Source organism: Schistocerca cancellata, chromosome 3 (assembly GCF_023864275.1).
Source record: "Schistocerca cancellata isolate TAMUIC-IGC-003103 chromosome 3, iqSchCanc2.1, whole genome shotgun sequence".
In the NCBI taxonomy this organism is placed as follows: domain Eukaryota; kingdom Metazoa; phylum Arthropoda; class Insecta; order Orthoptera; family Acrididae; genus Schistocerca; species Schistocerca cancellata.
The window spans coordinates 208,263,735-208,277,605 of record NC_064628.1 but is presented as its reverse complement, the minus strand read 5'-3'; the positions used below and the strand labels follow the sequence as shown (position 1 = coordinate 208,277,605).

General features: G+C 42.9%; 1 protein-coding gene across 1 annotated transcript in view; it reads right to left on the bottom strand.

Moving 5' to 3' along the window:
- Positions 1-13,871, bottom strand: part of LOC126176226 (spondin-1-like) — a 499,217-nt gene that overhangs the window by 42,279 nt on the left and 443,067 nt on the right. The window contains exon 15 of the mRNA XM_049923370.1: positions 8,504-8,579. Within this exon, the coding sequence (XP_049779327.1) occupies positions 8,504-8,579 (76 nt within the window). The remainder of the gene's footprint in view (positions 1-8,503; positions 8,580-13,871) is intronic.

The window sequence follows — 13,871 nt, the reverse complement described above, 5'->3', positions numbered from 1 at the left end:
GCTCAGTAGCTCGGTACTTCTCTGAAACAGATTCAGCAGTTGCACATTTACAGCTGCCAGTTATCATGGAAGCTCAGCAGATCCTACTAATTGTTGTGACTCGCCGATCATTCAAAGCGCCGCCGTTCAGAAATATATGTGTTAAACTTGACGTTATAACAATTGGCGACGAGGTAGTGGATTTTTCCTTTTCACCGTTGACTCACAGGGTTCCATGGTTACTGTCGAGCAACTATTGCAAAATCTCCTTGAACAGCAAATGCTTCTCACAGCGGCAATTCGCGATTTCGTCGCGGCGTCAAATGCGGGGCGTTTCTCGTCGTTGGCTATACCTCCTTTTCCTCCTTATGACGAGACGGCGGAAGACTGGTCTGATTATGTAAAACGTCTTCGACAGCACTTCTTGGCATTTCATGTCATGGACGAAGAACCATGTAAGTCTCTGTTCCTTTCCTGGATTTCACCTCAAATGTATCGGTTGTTGTCGCAGTTGGCTCCTTTGAAGGATCCTGCGTCTTTGTCCTTTGCTGAAATGTGCTCACTTCTGTCTGTCTATTTTCAAAAGCAAACGCATGTGGTAGCCTCTCGTGTTGCCTTTTATCGTTGTCAAAAACAGCCACATCAATCCTATCGCGCTTGGGCTGCTGAACTTCACGGCCTCAGTCGAAAGTGTCAATTTGTTACTGACGTTCACAAAGAATCCTATGCCGATTCCATGGTATGGGATGCTATTATCCGGTCGGCGCCTGACAAAGAAGTTTGGCAACGTGCCCTTCAGTTGGCGAATCCGACTCTGGATGAAGTTCTCTCCATTGCGCAGTCTTTTGAAATTTCTCACGCCGCTGGAGCGCAAATAGAGGCGTGGGGTGATGTCGGGGAAATACAACCTCTGTGCGCTGTTGACGACGCGTGTGGCGCGTTCCCACCGGCCGACGTGGCCGCAGTACGCTCCCATGTGCAGCCTCGGCCTAGCCGTAAACAACCCGCTAAGAAACTGCAGAAAAACCCCAGGCAACTTCCATCATGTCCGCGGTGTTTTATGAAACATTCACGCGAGGATTGTCCCCAACGTTGGGCTGTGTGTCACAATTGCAAAAAGAAAGGTCATGTGTCTTCCGTTTGCAAATCCGACCACATACATGATGTTCATGAACATGATGCTGATTCTGTGTTGTCTGTCAATTGCACTTCTTCCCTTTCCGGGAAGTTATTCCTCACTGTCCAAATCCTTGGTCGAGATGTTCACATGCAAGTGGATACCGGTTCTGCTGCCACTATAATTAATTCTCAGACATATCTTCAGTTGGGTTCTCCACTCCTGTCACCTGTCACTCAGCAATTACGGACATACAATAAAGAGAAGATTTCTCTCTTGGGACAGTTTAATGCTGAGGTATCTTACAAATCCGTCGTTCGCACTGTTCCCACATTTGTGGTCGACCAGAGCAACGCAGAAAATCTTTTTGGATTCGATGCCTTTCGCGTTTTTGGGTTCTACATAGAGGACTCTGTCAATATTGTCTCTGATGCTATTCCTTATGCTCAACTGGATTCCTTGTCGACAACATTTTCGTCCCTTTTTTCTCATCGGTTAGGCCGTGCAAACGACTTTGAAGCTCATATCACGCTCAAACCCACTGCTCGGCCTAAGTTTTTTCGGGCTTGGCCCATTCCTGTGGCCCTTCGTGATCGGGTAAAACAGGAGTTGGATCATCTCACTACTTCAGGGGTCTTGCTTCCTGTCACTTCCAGTGAGTGGTCCTCTCCTGTCGCTGTTGTTGCTAAGCTAAATGTTGATATTCGTCTCTGTGGCGATTTCAAAGCCACTGTAAATGCTCAATGCCTTATCAACACTTACCCTATGCCTCAACCTGAAGAATTGTTCACTAAACTTGCTGGAGGCCAGTATTTTTCTAAAATTGACCTGTCGGAAGCTTATCATCAACTTCCTCTCGACGCTGCTTCCTGGCAGTTTCTGCTCCTTAACACGCCTTTTGGCCTCTATCAATACCAACGATTGCCATTTGGGGTTGCTAGCGCCCCTGCTCTCTTTCAGCGATTCTTGGAACAATTATTGCTCCCTGTCCCTGGGTGTATCAATTACATTGACGACATTGTTGTCACTGGCTCCACCACTGAAGAACATCTTCAAAATCTTTGCATACTTTTTCATGTCTTACAGACTGTCAGTCTTAAGTGTAATCTTCAGAAATCACAATTTTTTCAGGCATCTATCATGTACTTGGGGTTTCAACTCTCTCGGTATGGTATTCATCCACTTAAACAAACTGTCACTGCGATCGATGCCCTTCCTTGCCCTACATCTGTTAAGGAACTGCAGGCCTTCTTGGGGAAAATAGCATACTATCACAAGTTTTTACCGTCTGCAGCTTCGGTGGCTCACCGTTGCATCACCTGTTGCATAAAAACGTGCCTTTTCACTGGTCCGCATCATGTGAAGCGGCTTTCCAGAAATTGAAGACTATGCTGAAACAGGCCCCGTGCCTGGCTACTTATCGACCTGGCCAACATCTTGTTCTTGCCACAGACGCCTCTCAATACGGGGTTGGTGCAGTCCTTGTGCACCGTTTTTCTGACGGTTCGGAACAACCTATTGCTTATGCCTCCAAAACACTCACGGATGCCCAACAACAGTATTCTCAAATTGAAAAAGAAGCTTTGGCCATTATTTATGCTCTTCATAAGTTTGGTGTTTTTCTCTATGGCTCAAAATTTCATCTTGTTACGGATCACAAACCACTTGTTTCCTTGTTTCATCCATCAACGTCACTTCCCGACAAGGCTGCACACCGCCTCCAGCGTTGGGCTCTTTACTTGTCTCATTTCAATTATGAGATTCATTTCCGGCCAACAGCTCAACATGCAAATGCTGATGCTTTGTCTTGCCTTCCCATGGGTCCTGATCAGGCATTTGATAGGGATGAACTTTTGTGTTTCCACCTGGATGTTGCCGAGCAGCGGGTTGTGGACGGGTTCCGCATCACTGGGGACAGGCTGGCGGCTGCTATGGGTTCTGACCCTACCCTCTCCCAGGTTTTACACTGTATTCAGAAGGGTTGGCCAGATCGCCTGTCCGCTAAGACTTCTGATCCGCTGTGGAACTACTACGCTTTGCGCTACCGCCTCACAGTTAGGGATGGTGTTATCCTCCTCTCCACTGACAATGCTTCGCCGCATGTTGTGGTACCTGCGTCTTTGCGTGCTTCGGTCTTGCGCCTCCTTCACCAAGGGCACTGGGGTGTGTCTCGCACAAAATCTCTGGTGCGCCGTCATGTGTACTGGCCTGGCATCAACTCTGAAATCGCACACATGGTCGCTGCCTGCGGCCCTTGTGTGTCACAGGCCGCTGCCTTGAAGTCATCTTTGTCACCATGGCCTTCACCTGAGAAGCCCTGGGAGCGCATTCATGCTGACTTTGCGGGACCCTTTTTAGGTACTTATTGGCTCCTCGTAATTGACGCCTACTCTAACTTTCCTTTCATTGTCCGTTGCACGTCGCCTACCACCGTGGCAACCACCAGTGCTCTCGCCCGCATTTTTTCTTTGGAAGGCCTCCCCTCTACTCTTGTTACTGATAATGGTCCGCAATTTGCCTCTTCCGAATTTGCGGATTTTTGTGCTCGTCACGGTGTTATGCATGTCACGGCCCCATCGTTCCATCCACAATCCAACGGTGAGGCTGAACGACTGGTCCGCACATTTAAGGCTCAGATGCGGAAACTTCTGACTTCTTCTGCTGCTGATGATGCGCTTCTCCAGTTTCTGGCATCTTACTGTTTCACCCCCATGGGCGACCACAGCCCGGCTGAGCTCTTACATGGCTGACAGCCCCGCACGCTACTTCATCTCATGCGGCCTTCCACCTCACGGCCGCGGGTGCCTTCATTTGGCCAGTTCACTGCCGACGACCTTGTCTGGTTACGGGGGTATGGCAGGCGGCCAAAATGGAGCCCGGGCCACATCTTAAGACACCGTGGCAGACGCCTGTATGAAATCCAGACGGACACGGGTGTTGCAGTGCATCATTCGGACCAGCTTCGGCCTCGTGTGCCAGCAACGCCTGTTCTGAATGCTGCTACACCACCTTTGGCTCTACCTGACGCTCAGGATCTTGGCATCTCTCAATACTCACAATGCAGCCCTCTCACCATCATCGCGATGCCAGCACAAGAACGGACGCCACCAGGAGACATGCCCATGCAGGAACCGAATGACCATCCTCTGTCAGAGCAAATCTATTCGCCTCCTCCTCCAACAGACGCTGACACATCGCCCATGTCTCCTGACATATCAACTCGACTTGCCACAACGGACAGATTGGTGCATGGGGCCCCAGCAGATTCGACCTCTACATCTCCTGTCATCTCGACCCGTTATCATCGGGGACACTTCCGTCCGTACGGGAAGCCTCCTCCTCGAGACTTTACGGCAAGTCAAACAACGCCTATGGACATTAGCCATCTCCAGGACACCTCCATCAAGACCAGTGCAACAATTTCAAAGGGGGGAAAAGTGTTGTGACTCACCGATCATTCAAAGCACCGCCGCGCAATTACGCGCGTCCTCTATGTGCGGCGCTGTCTGCCAGCCATGCAGCAGCTGCGCCACCTAAGCGGCCAGCCGAGCAGCGGCCGCTAGACTGGGACTCAGTGCTCATTCGAATGCTAACGTGTACACATGTCTTGCTTGTCAACTTACTCTGTGACTTATATGTGTTGTGTCGTTCAGAAATATATGTGTTAAACTTGACGTTATAATGCTAATAAATATGCATTATGGAATGTACAGGCACAACAGATTACCTTCTGAAATCCTAACTGCACTAGCAATATTTCAAAGATACTTCTAACAACTTATCCAGAGACTCTCTCAACATGTAAATGACATGGGGGGTATCACTGTAACAGGTGCTATGTGAAAGCAATGCCTTAAAAATTTACAAGCACTTTTTGATAGACTGCAATCTAATGGATTACATTACAGTTGGGATAAATGTAGTATCTTTAATCCTAGCGTTAAGAACCTAGGACACACATAAAGTAAATCTGGATTAAAGCAAATGATTGAGGATGTAGAGGGAATATATTATTTGCCACCTCTCACAAACCTGAAAGAACTATAATCATTTCTAGGAACACTAACATATATTGGAAAATTTATACCTGACACAGCCCGTATAACTCATCCACTTAGGACGCTACTCAAAAGAGGTGGGCATTTTTAGTTGTCTACTGCCTATCAGAAGGCTTTTGTGCAATTAAACAGTTACTTAAGATCTGGTCCCTGCCCATCAACCTCCGCACCTTGCAAACTGCTCATGTTAACCACAGATGCATTGCAACAGATTAGTGAAGATGGGACTGAGCGACCAACTGTATTCCCATCTAAACCACTGTAAGTGGCAGAGGCAACCATTGCCAAATAGAAAAGGAGCCACTGGCTATTAGTTACATTGTACAAAAGTTCTGCCTTAACTTATACGGCACTAAATTCCTTCTAATCACAGACAACAAGCCAATTATTTCCATTTTCAACCTTTGACAAAACTCCCACAGAAAATGGCACAACAGTTACAGTGGTGGGCATTGTTCCTTTCCAGTAACCATTATAACATTCATTACAGGCCCACCTCTTTGCAATGCCAGTGTTCTGTCACATCTACCCATGAGACCAGACAAAGGACTTGACATAAAGATGCACAATGCTTTCAACTGAATGACAAGATGCAACTAGCTCTAGGTGAATTTTACAGCAGCAGACCAATCCGAGGAATGGGACATATAACTTCACAGGTCGTTGACATCAATTCAGCAAGGGTTGTTAGAGCAGTTACCCAAAATCAGCAGACCAGGCCTATCACACCTTCTTCTCCCTTTGATGCCTTCTAAATGTCAGAACAGTGTCCTCATGCTGGAACTACTCACACACCATACACAAATCCTGCAGCTCCTTCACCAGTGGCACTAGGAGAGGCACATCACTACATATACTATGCAAGGATCAACAAAGAGATAACTAGAATGGTCTGCTCCTGTCACATATACACCCAGAATTAGGCAGCCCCACAACAGCATTTTTCTTCATGACTGAAACCAGAGCACACTTGGGAGCAAAACCATTCAAAGGTGCAATGTGGCTATTGGTGGTGAGTGATCTCTCCAGTTTTTGTTATGTGACCTGGATGTCTTCTGTGAACACCCACAGCATTTCTACATCATCGATCATGATTGCAGGTCATAGCAAATGATCTGTTCCACACACTACACTGCGGTTCCAGTTGCCACAACCACAGGGCAGCCAAAACACTCATGATCTCTGATGCTCTGTCTTTCCTTGTTAAACTCCTGGATTCAAATGAACATAGGTTTCTATAATAAACAGTTGTCACAATAAGTGAGATACATTTCAAAATGCACTTCTACTATAGATATTTCTTTGACTCACAGAAATTGGAAGACTTCATGCTGTCCTACTTGAATACACTTTTGAGGTACACCCTACATCCTGCACTGGTTACTGTGCAATGTCTCACAGCCCCCACAACAAGCATCCATGTGCTACTATCCGCTGGCAAAATATGTGCATGCAATTTAAATGTGGTATGTGGTAAATTGATGTTTATGGCTCATTTATTGTCTTATGCTTGTAATTATTTACTCAGTCTCATGCTTATGCGGTATACATATTAATACTACATCAAATAATATGGCATATCAATTATGGCAAAGACAAATATTTGAGAAGAGGAGCATTCCAGTCCACAAACAGTTGTTCACATTTAAGTTTTGTGTAGTTTTGGGAAATCGCACTAGGTAAATGAGAACATAGTAATTTATATCCTTTTTGTATGTTCTCATTTTGAGATTTAAACTGTCCAGAAATTTGTTTACCAAGATACACTTCTCATACCTACTGCTACAACAAAATCTCTTTTGCAAAAGTCACAGCTTGTATGTCCTGCCATTTCCCTCTCAAATTCAATAGATGTGATTTGTAAATGATGCCTAACATCAAATGTATTATTTCTTCTGATTATTTCTATGTGCATTCACAAGACTTCGGGTCACAAATTTTTTCAGTTATGCTTTCTCCACAAGTGACTTGCAGGCAGCATTCTCAGAGACCGTAATCAAAAGGTACAACAAACTTATTTCATTTTAATAGTTGCATTCTTTTGACTGTGAAGTTCAAATGGTCTTACTCTTTCATAAATTACATTGCTAAACTGACTGAATAAAACAACCTAAAGTTTGTTTTGAATACCACAATACTTTATGTAAGCCACCTGTGGCTGCACTTGCATATCAGTAGTTTTTTTACGATAAGTGATTGTGAATAAGTAAGCTGTTGTATGTGCAATAACATTAGCTGCCCTCTCATAGCACAATTCCTGATGTGCCCCCACCCCCTTCCAACTTCCACAATGTGCAGTGTGGCAGTACTCATCTATTCACTGTGCTATTGAAGTAGCTATACATTATACAATGTCTTCTTTATGCAACAAATCTGACAATTTTTAAATGTGATTTATATTCACTGATGCAAAAAAAGATGTTTCATACCCTCCCTCATCCTCTTAGGGGTTGGCACCTCTTTGTTTTCTTTTTAACTTTGTAAAGTACTCTATGTTCTTCCTCAGCATTCTAGCTATTTCCATACCATATTTCATTAAAATCAATTCAGCAGTTTAGTTGTGAAAACATAATAGACTTAGTTACTTTCATAAGTAATAATATTAGTATGGAAGTATGGATCAGACACATTGAGAATTGTGTAAGCACTGTATTCATTCCATTGAACACTATTGCATGGAACATATCAACCAAAAAAAGCCTTTTCACAAACATCATAAAGTTCAAAACTCAATGAGTGAACAGCTTTTCAAAGAGTAATTTTTTCCCTAATTTGCTTTACATTCTTAAAATCAGTAAATATTTACTACTTTCTAAAATAGCCTATTTTCTTTCTTATGCTTAAAGCTATCTCCACACCAAAGTTCACCAAAATCAGTTCAACAGTTTAATCAAGAAAACATGGAAGACAGAGCTACTTTTTCATTTATTATAGTAATATGGATTATGCTATTGGAGGTAACATGTTGGTGTCTTTCTCCGACATACGATCTGTCTCGCCAAGCCAACTGGTAGGGAACATTCTGTGTACTGTAGGATCTGGACCATGATGCAGCTTGGAATTTTGCACATACACAACCCATTATCACTGGCAATTGCCATGGTAAGTGTGATTAAAATATCTTTTGACTGACAACAGATCGAACCTGGGTCTATGGAATGGTACTTATCCACTGAGCTGCAAATGATTAATTCATACACTTATAACAATTACGAATTTCACAGTACAGTAATAGGTTTTTATATGATAAGCAATAAAGAATTTTTTTAACTTTATGACATAATCTCAGACAGATAGTTTAAAGAATGTAATGGTAAAGAAGTTGTCAAGAGAAAATGAAGTTACTAACCACAACGTCCTTTTCGACATGGTTTTGTTCTCGTGCGTTTACTTGGACATCTCTTACCTCCATGAGTTGGATGTAACTGTAACATAGTATGGTTATCATTAAGCAATTTACAAAAAAAACTGAAGATTCAAAATAGATTAGAGATATGTTTTTCAGAAACCAGATATAATACGAACCCACTACTTTCTTCACGCAAGTAACTGTTATACAGAAACATAATTTGTATTAATGAAGAATTAATACTGGTAAGCTGATTGCATACAACATAAAAAAATAAAAAAACTGAAATACTTGAGTTTTCATCTGAAAGACACGATACCGGAATTTTATCTATATAGCAAAACATTCAAGTAACAAACTGTCACGAGAGGCACAAAAGATTATGTTGTAATATCAAGTAAAATCAGAAAAAGGTACTGTGCATGATATGTGTACGTTTAATATTTACTTTTATTTATCATGATCAGTGCCAGGCATCTTATGTTATTCAAACTAAACGGTATTCCACAAATAATATATTTGTTGAATAATTATGAGAATAACTCTATAGATACTAAAAAATAAAGTTTTCAAAATTTTGGAGCACTGTGCAGAACAGAGTGATGAACATGTTTTACCAAGAAGACAGCAATTAGCAGTTTTCTATCATAAAATAATCCACCACCTAAAAGCTGATCCTGACCTTAAAGTCCTACCTGCTGACAAAGGCTGTACAACTACTGTTTTGAAACACAAGGGATACCTGGCAGAAGGATTCTGCCAGCTGTCAGGTACCTCACCTACAAACCCTGATACAGTGACTCCATTCCAAATATTCAACAGGTACCCAGTTCCTCCTCAAACTCTTAGGCCCATTCCAGAACGTCTCCCAGTGTCTAGCTCTCTCCTCACCCCTAGCACTCTCCATACTCCAACATCCTAAATGCTTCCTAAAGTCTATAAACCTGTCCACCCAGGACACCTCACTGTGGCCAGTTATTGTCCTCTATTGAGAGAATCTCTGTTCTTCTAGACGAACACCTTCAGCCTACCCTGAAACCTACCCTTCTATATAAAAAATAGCAAACATTTCGTCCACCAATTCTCTACAGTTCCTGTTCCTTTACCACACAGTGCGCCGCTCATCACTATTGATGCCACCTTCCTTTATGCTAACATCCCTAATGCCCATGACCATGACCTTACTGCTACTGAACACTACCTTACTTAACACCTGATGGATTCCAAAACTACAACTGGTAACCATGACCAACTATATCCTAACCCACAGTTAATTCTCCTTTGAAGGCATCACCTACAAACAAATCTAGGGTATGGCTATTGGCTCCTGCATGGCACCATCCTATGCTAACCTATTCGTGGACCATATTGAGGAAACCTTTCTAACCACCCAGAATCCCAAACTGCTCACATGGTTCAGATTCTTTGATGATATCTTCGTGATCTGGATCTAAAGTGAGGACACCCTATCCCCATTGCTCCAGAACCTCAACACTTTCTCCCCCATTTGCTTCACCTGGTCCTCCTAAGCCAAACAAGCCGCCTTCCTTGACATTGATCTCCACCTCAAAGATGGTTATATCAGTGCCTCCATCCATACCAAACCTACCAACCACCAGTAATACCAGCTGCCACCCATTCTACACCAAGAAGTTCCTTTCATACAGCCTAGCCACCTGTGGCCTTCACATCTGTAGTGATGAACAGTCACTCTTGAAATATACCAAGGGTCTCACTTTAGGTTTCGCACATCATAATTACCCTCCCATCCTTGTACAGAAACAGATCTCCAGTGGCTTATCTCTCCCGTCACCTGCCACCTCCCAATGTTCCACTGTCTGGCCACAGAGCAGCATTACCCTTATGTCTCAGTACTACCCGGGTCTGGTGCAATTGAATAGCTGTGGCCAAGAAACAGCTGGACCACCCAGTTGCTGAGTATGCTGCCCAATACAACATTCTGCATTTTAATGACTGCTTCACAATCTGTGTCATCTGGATCCCTCCTACTAACACCATCTTTTGTGAATTGCGCAGGTGGGAACTCTTCCTGCAGCATATCTTATGTTCACATAAACTTCCTGGCCTCAGCCTTCATTAGTCATTGTTCTTCACCCACTTGTCCTCTTCCATGTTCCTATTCCTCTCTTCCACAAATGCACCAATGGTCTTTTACTTCTCTCCTTTTCCACTGCCCCCCCCCCCCCTCCCAACCTCCCATACTACACCTAACCTCCTGCCTGTATCTAGCTGCCCTACTCTCTCTCCACCTTACCCCATGTACAGCACTTTACTGTCCCCCATCCACACGCTGCTATCCCTTCCCCTCCCTGCCCCAGCCTCCTCCTTACCCCCACCACTCAGATTGCTTCTCCCATCATTTGCATCTGCTCACAGTCTGGTCTTGGCAGCCAGAAGCAGTGGTCATGTGTGTATGAGTTGCTTTTGCATGAGTGTGGGTATGTATGTTGTCTGTTTCAGAGGACGCCCCTTCTGGCCAAAAGCTTACTTGTATGATAGCCTTATTTTGTGCCTATCTGCGACTCAACATCTCCACTATATCCTTTTCATAATATTGTCATAAAACAGCTATGTTCTTTGTAAAGATCTTACTATGTCTTATTTGAAAATATGATTGTAGGAAAAAAGCCATTAGGCAAAATCAAACATTCCACTGTTGGATCTGAAAATAGTTTTTACTTCATTGATGATGATTAAACATCTATGCAACTTGATTACGTACATGTATCTAATGTTAAAGTTGTAAGAATTCTGTTACAACTTGTTGCCTGGATGATGAAAAATATGTAGAGAGTTCTTTTCCTATTAGTTCATTAGAGCAACAATTATTAACTATGCTTACCCAGCAACATAAACAGGTACTTCAAAGACAGACAGGCATCATCAAGTGCTTCTTCTTCTTCTTTTTTTTTTTTTAAAAAAAGGCTCAAAGATTGATGACACTGACAAAAAAGTTCTAAAACACAATCTCTGGACACTCACCATGCATCTCAGGAGATAAAATTTATGGATACAGTACTACAGAAGCTACAAATCTGCTTTGCAGATCTTTTCTTCACCTATTTCAGGAGCTACCAAGAGTGATCCACCATGGATGTATGTGTTGCTACTACAAGGAATCACTTTACTGTACTGCATGGACAATTTACTCCTATTTTATTCTTTGTGTTTCTTCTTTTCTGAGCAGAATGTGCTTTTATCCTTTTTTATCTCACAGTAAATGACCCAACAGTTTTGTTTCTAAAGCAGTCTTCAGTTCACGATACAACTTGATCTCTCTATTTTACAAATAATACACTGATTACAGATGTCAGCATAATATCTGCCCACTTTGATTTCTGTTTTCTCTTAACTTTTATAATTGGAAACTAGATTCACATTGCCATAAGAATGTATTGTATTTAAGAATGTATGAAAGTACTTACAATGCCTTACTGTTATAATTTGACAATTGTCTGCAGATCAGCCAGATACTGTTTATTAAATGCTGTTGAATATAAAACAATTGTCGATGATAATTGCAAAATAAGTGTCTAGCTTTGTAGTAGATTTTAATATCAGGAAAGAAAGCAAAGCTGAACTTAAATAATTCTATTTAACAATATCCATGCTGTCTACTATAAAATCAACAATAAACAAAAATCTTCTACACTGTATTCATTTATGTATAAGGATGGAACTTAATAACTTCATTCTTTATTTTGCACATTCACTCATCATGTTTTATAGATGACACTAAGAAGGAGGACTTTCAAGGACATGAAATGAAACATGATAAACATTACCAAAAGACAAGGAAATGATAGACACTATACTACTCAATACTGTACATCAAAATAATGATAAGGATAGACTGCTGCTAGCACAAACATGACACACTGAGTTGCAGACAGGCACAATGAGAAGAGCAGGGAAGGGGAAAGTTGGGTGGTGCATTGACAGAGGGTGGCTCACAATGAGAGTGATGAGATGTGAATAGCGAGGAGGTGACAGCAAATAGGGTATGGAAACTTTTGGCTGGAGAGTGTGGGTACAGTCGATTACCGTAGGTTGAGCCTGGGGTAATTTCAGCAGTTGAGAATGTATTTAAAGATAACTCCCATCTGCACAGTTCAGAAAAGGTGGTGGTGGTGGAGGGGAGGATCCAGATGGTGTGAGTTTTGAGGCAGTCATTGAAATCAAGCATGTTATTTTCAGCAGCATGCTGGGCTACAGGGCAGTCTACTTTGCCCTTTGGCCATAGTTTGGTGGTGGATGTTCATCCTGGTGGAAGCTAGTTGATGTTTATACCAATGCAAAAAACTGTGCAATGATTGCAACAGAACTGGTATATGACATGGCTGCTTTCACATGTGGCCTGGCCTATGGTCAAGAAGAATAAGCTCGTGACAGGATTGGAACAGGAAGTGTTTGGTAGATGGATTGGGTAGGTCTTGCTCGTGGGTCTTCCATGGGGTATGATCCCTGTGGAAAAGGGAATGACACAGGAATGGACAAGGATGTTGTGGAAGTTGAGTGGGTGGAATATCACTTTAGGAGGGTGTGAAAGATCTTGCGTATGACGTCCCTCATTTAAGGGTACGATAAAATGTAATCAAAGCCCTGATGAATGACATGATTTAGCAGTTCCAGTCCAGGACAGTACCGGGTGATGAAGGGGGCATTCCTTTGTAGCTGTTTCTTGGGGATGATGGGAAGGATTGGGGGGGGGGGGGGGGAAATGGTATGGGAGATAGATCTATTTGCAGACTAGGTCGAGGCAATACTGCCTGTCTGTGAAGGCCTTAGTGAGACCTTCAACCTACTGGGCAAGGGAGTTCGTATCACTGCAGATATGCTTCCCCAGGTGACCAGACTGTATGGGAGAGTTTCTTGGTGTGAAAGGAATGACAACTGTTGGAATGAGGACACTGTGGGTGGTTGGCGGGTTTAATGTGGACAGGAGTGTGGATAGCACCATCAGAGAGGAGGATATCAGTGTGAAGGAAGGTGGCGTGCTGGGTTGAGGAGGACCAGGTGAAGTGAATGGGAAGGAAGGAGTTGAGGTTGTGAAGGAATGAGGATAAGGTGTTTTAGCCATCAGTCCAGATCATGAAGATATCATCAATGAACCTGAGCCAGACTAGAGGTTTGGCATTTTGGGAGGCTAGGAAGGTATTCTCTAGTAGACCCATAAACAGACTCATGTAGGAGGGTGCAGACTTTTCATTGTTTAATACTGTTCATCATTATGCCAGCTAAATTTGATCAAGTAAATTAGATTTTGCTACTTCGAAAGATGCTGATACCTCCTCAGATACACTAGATAGCTGATGTTTATATGCTGCTAGCAATATTATATTATTTG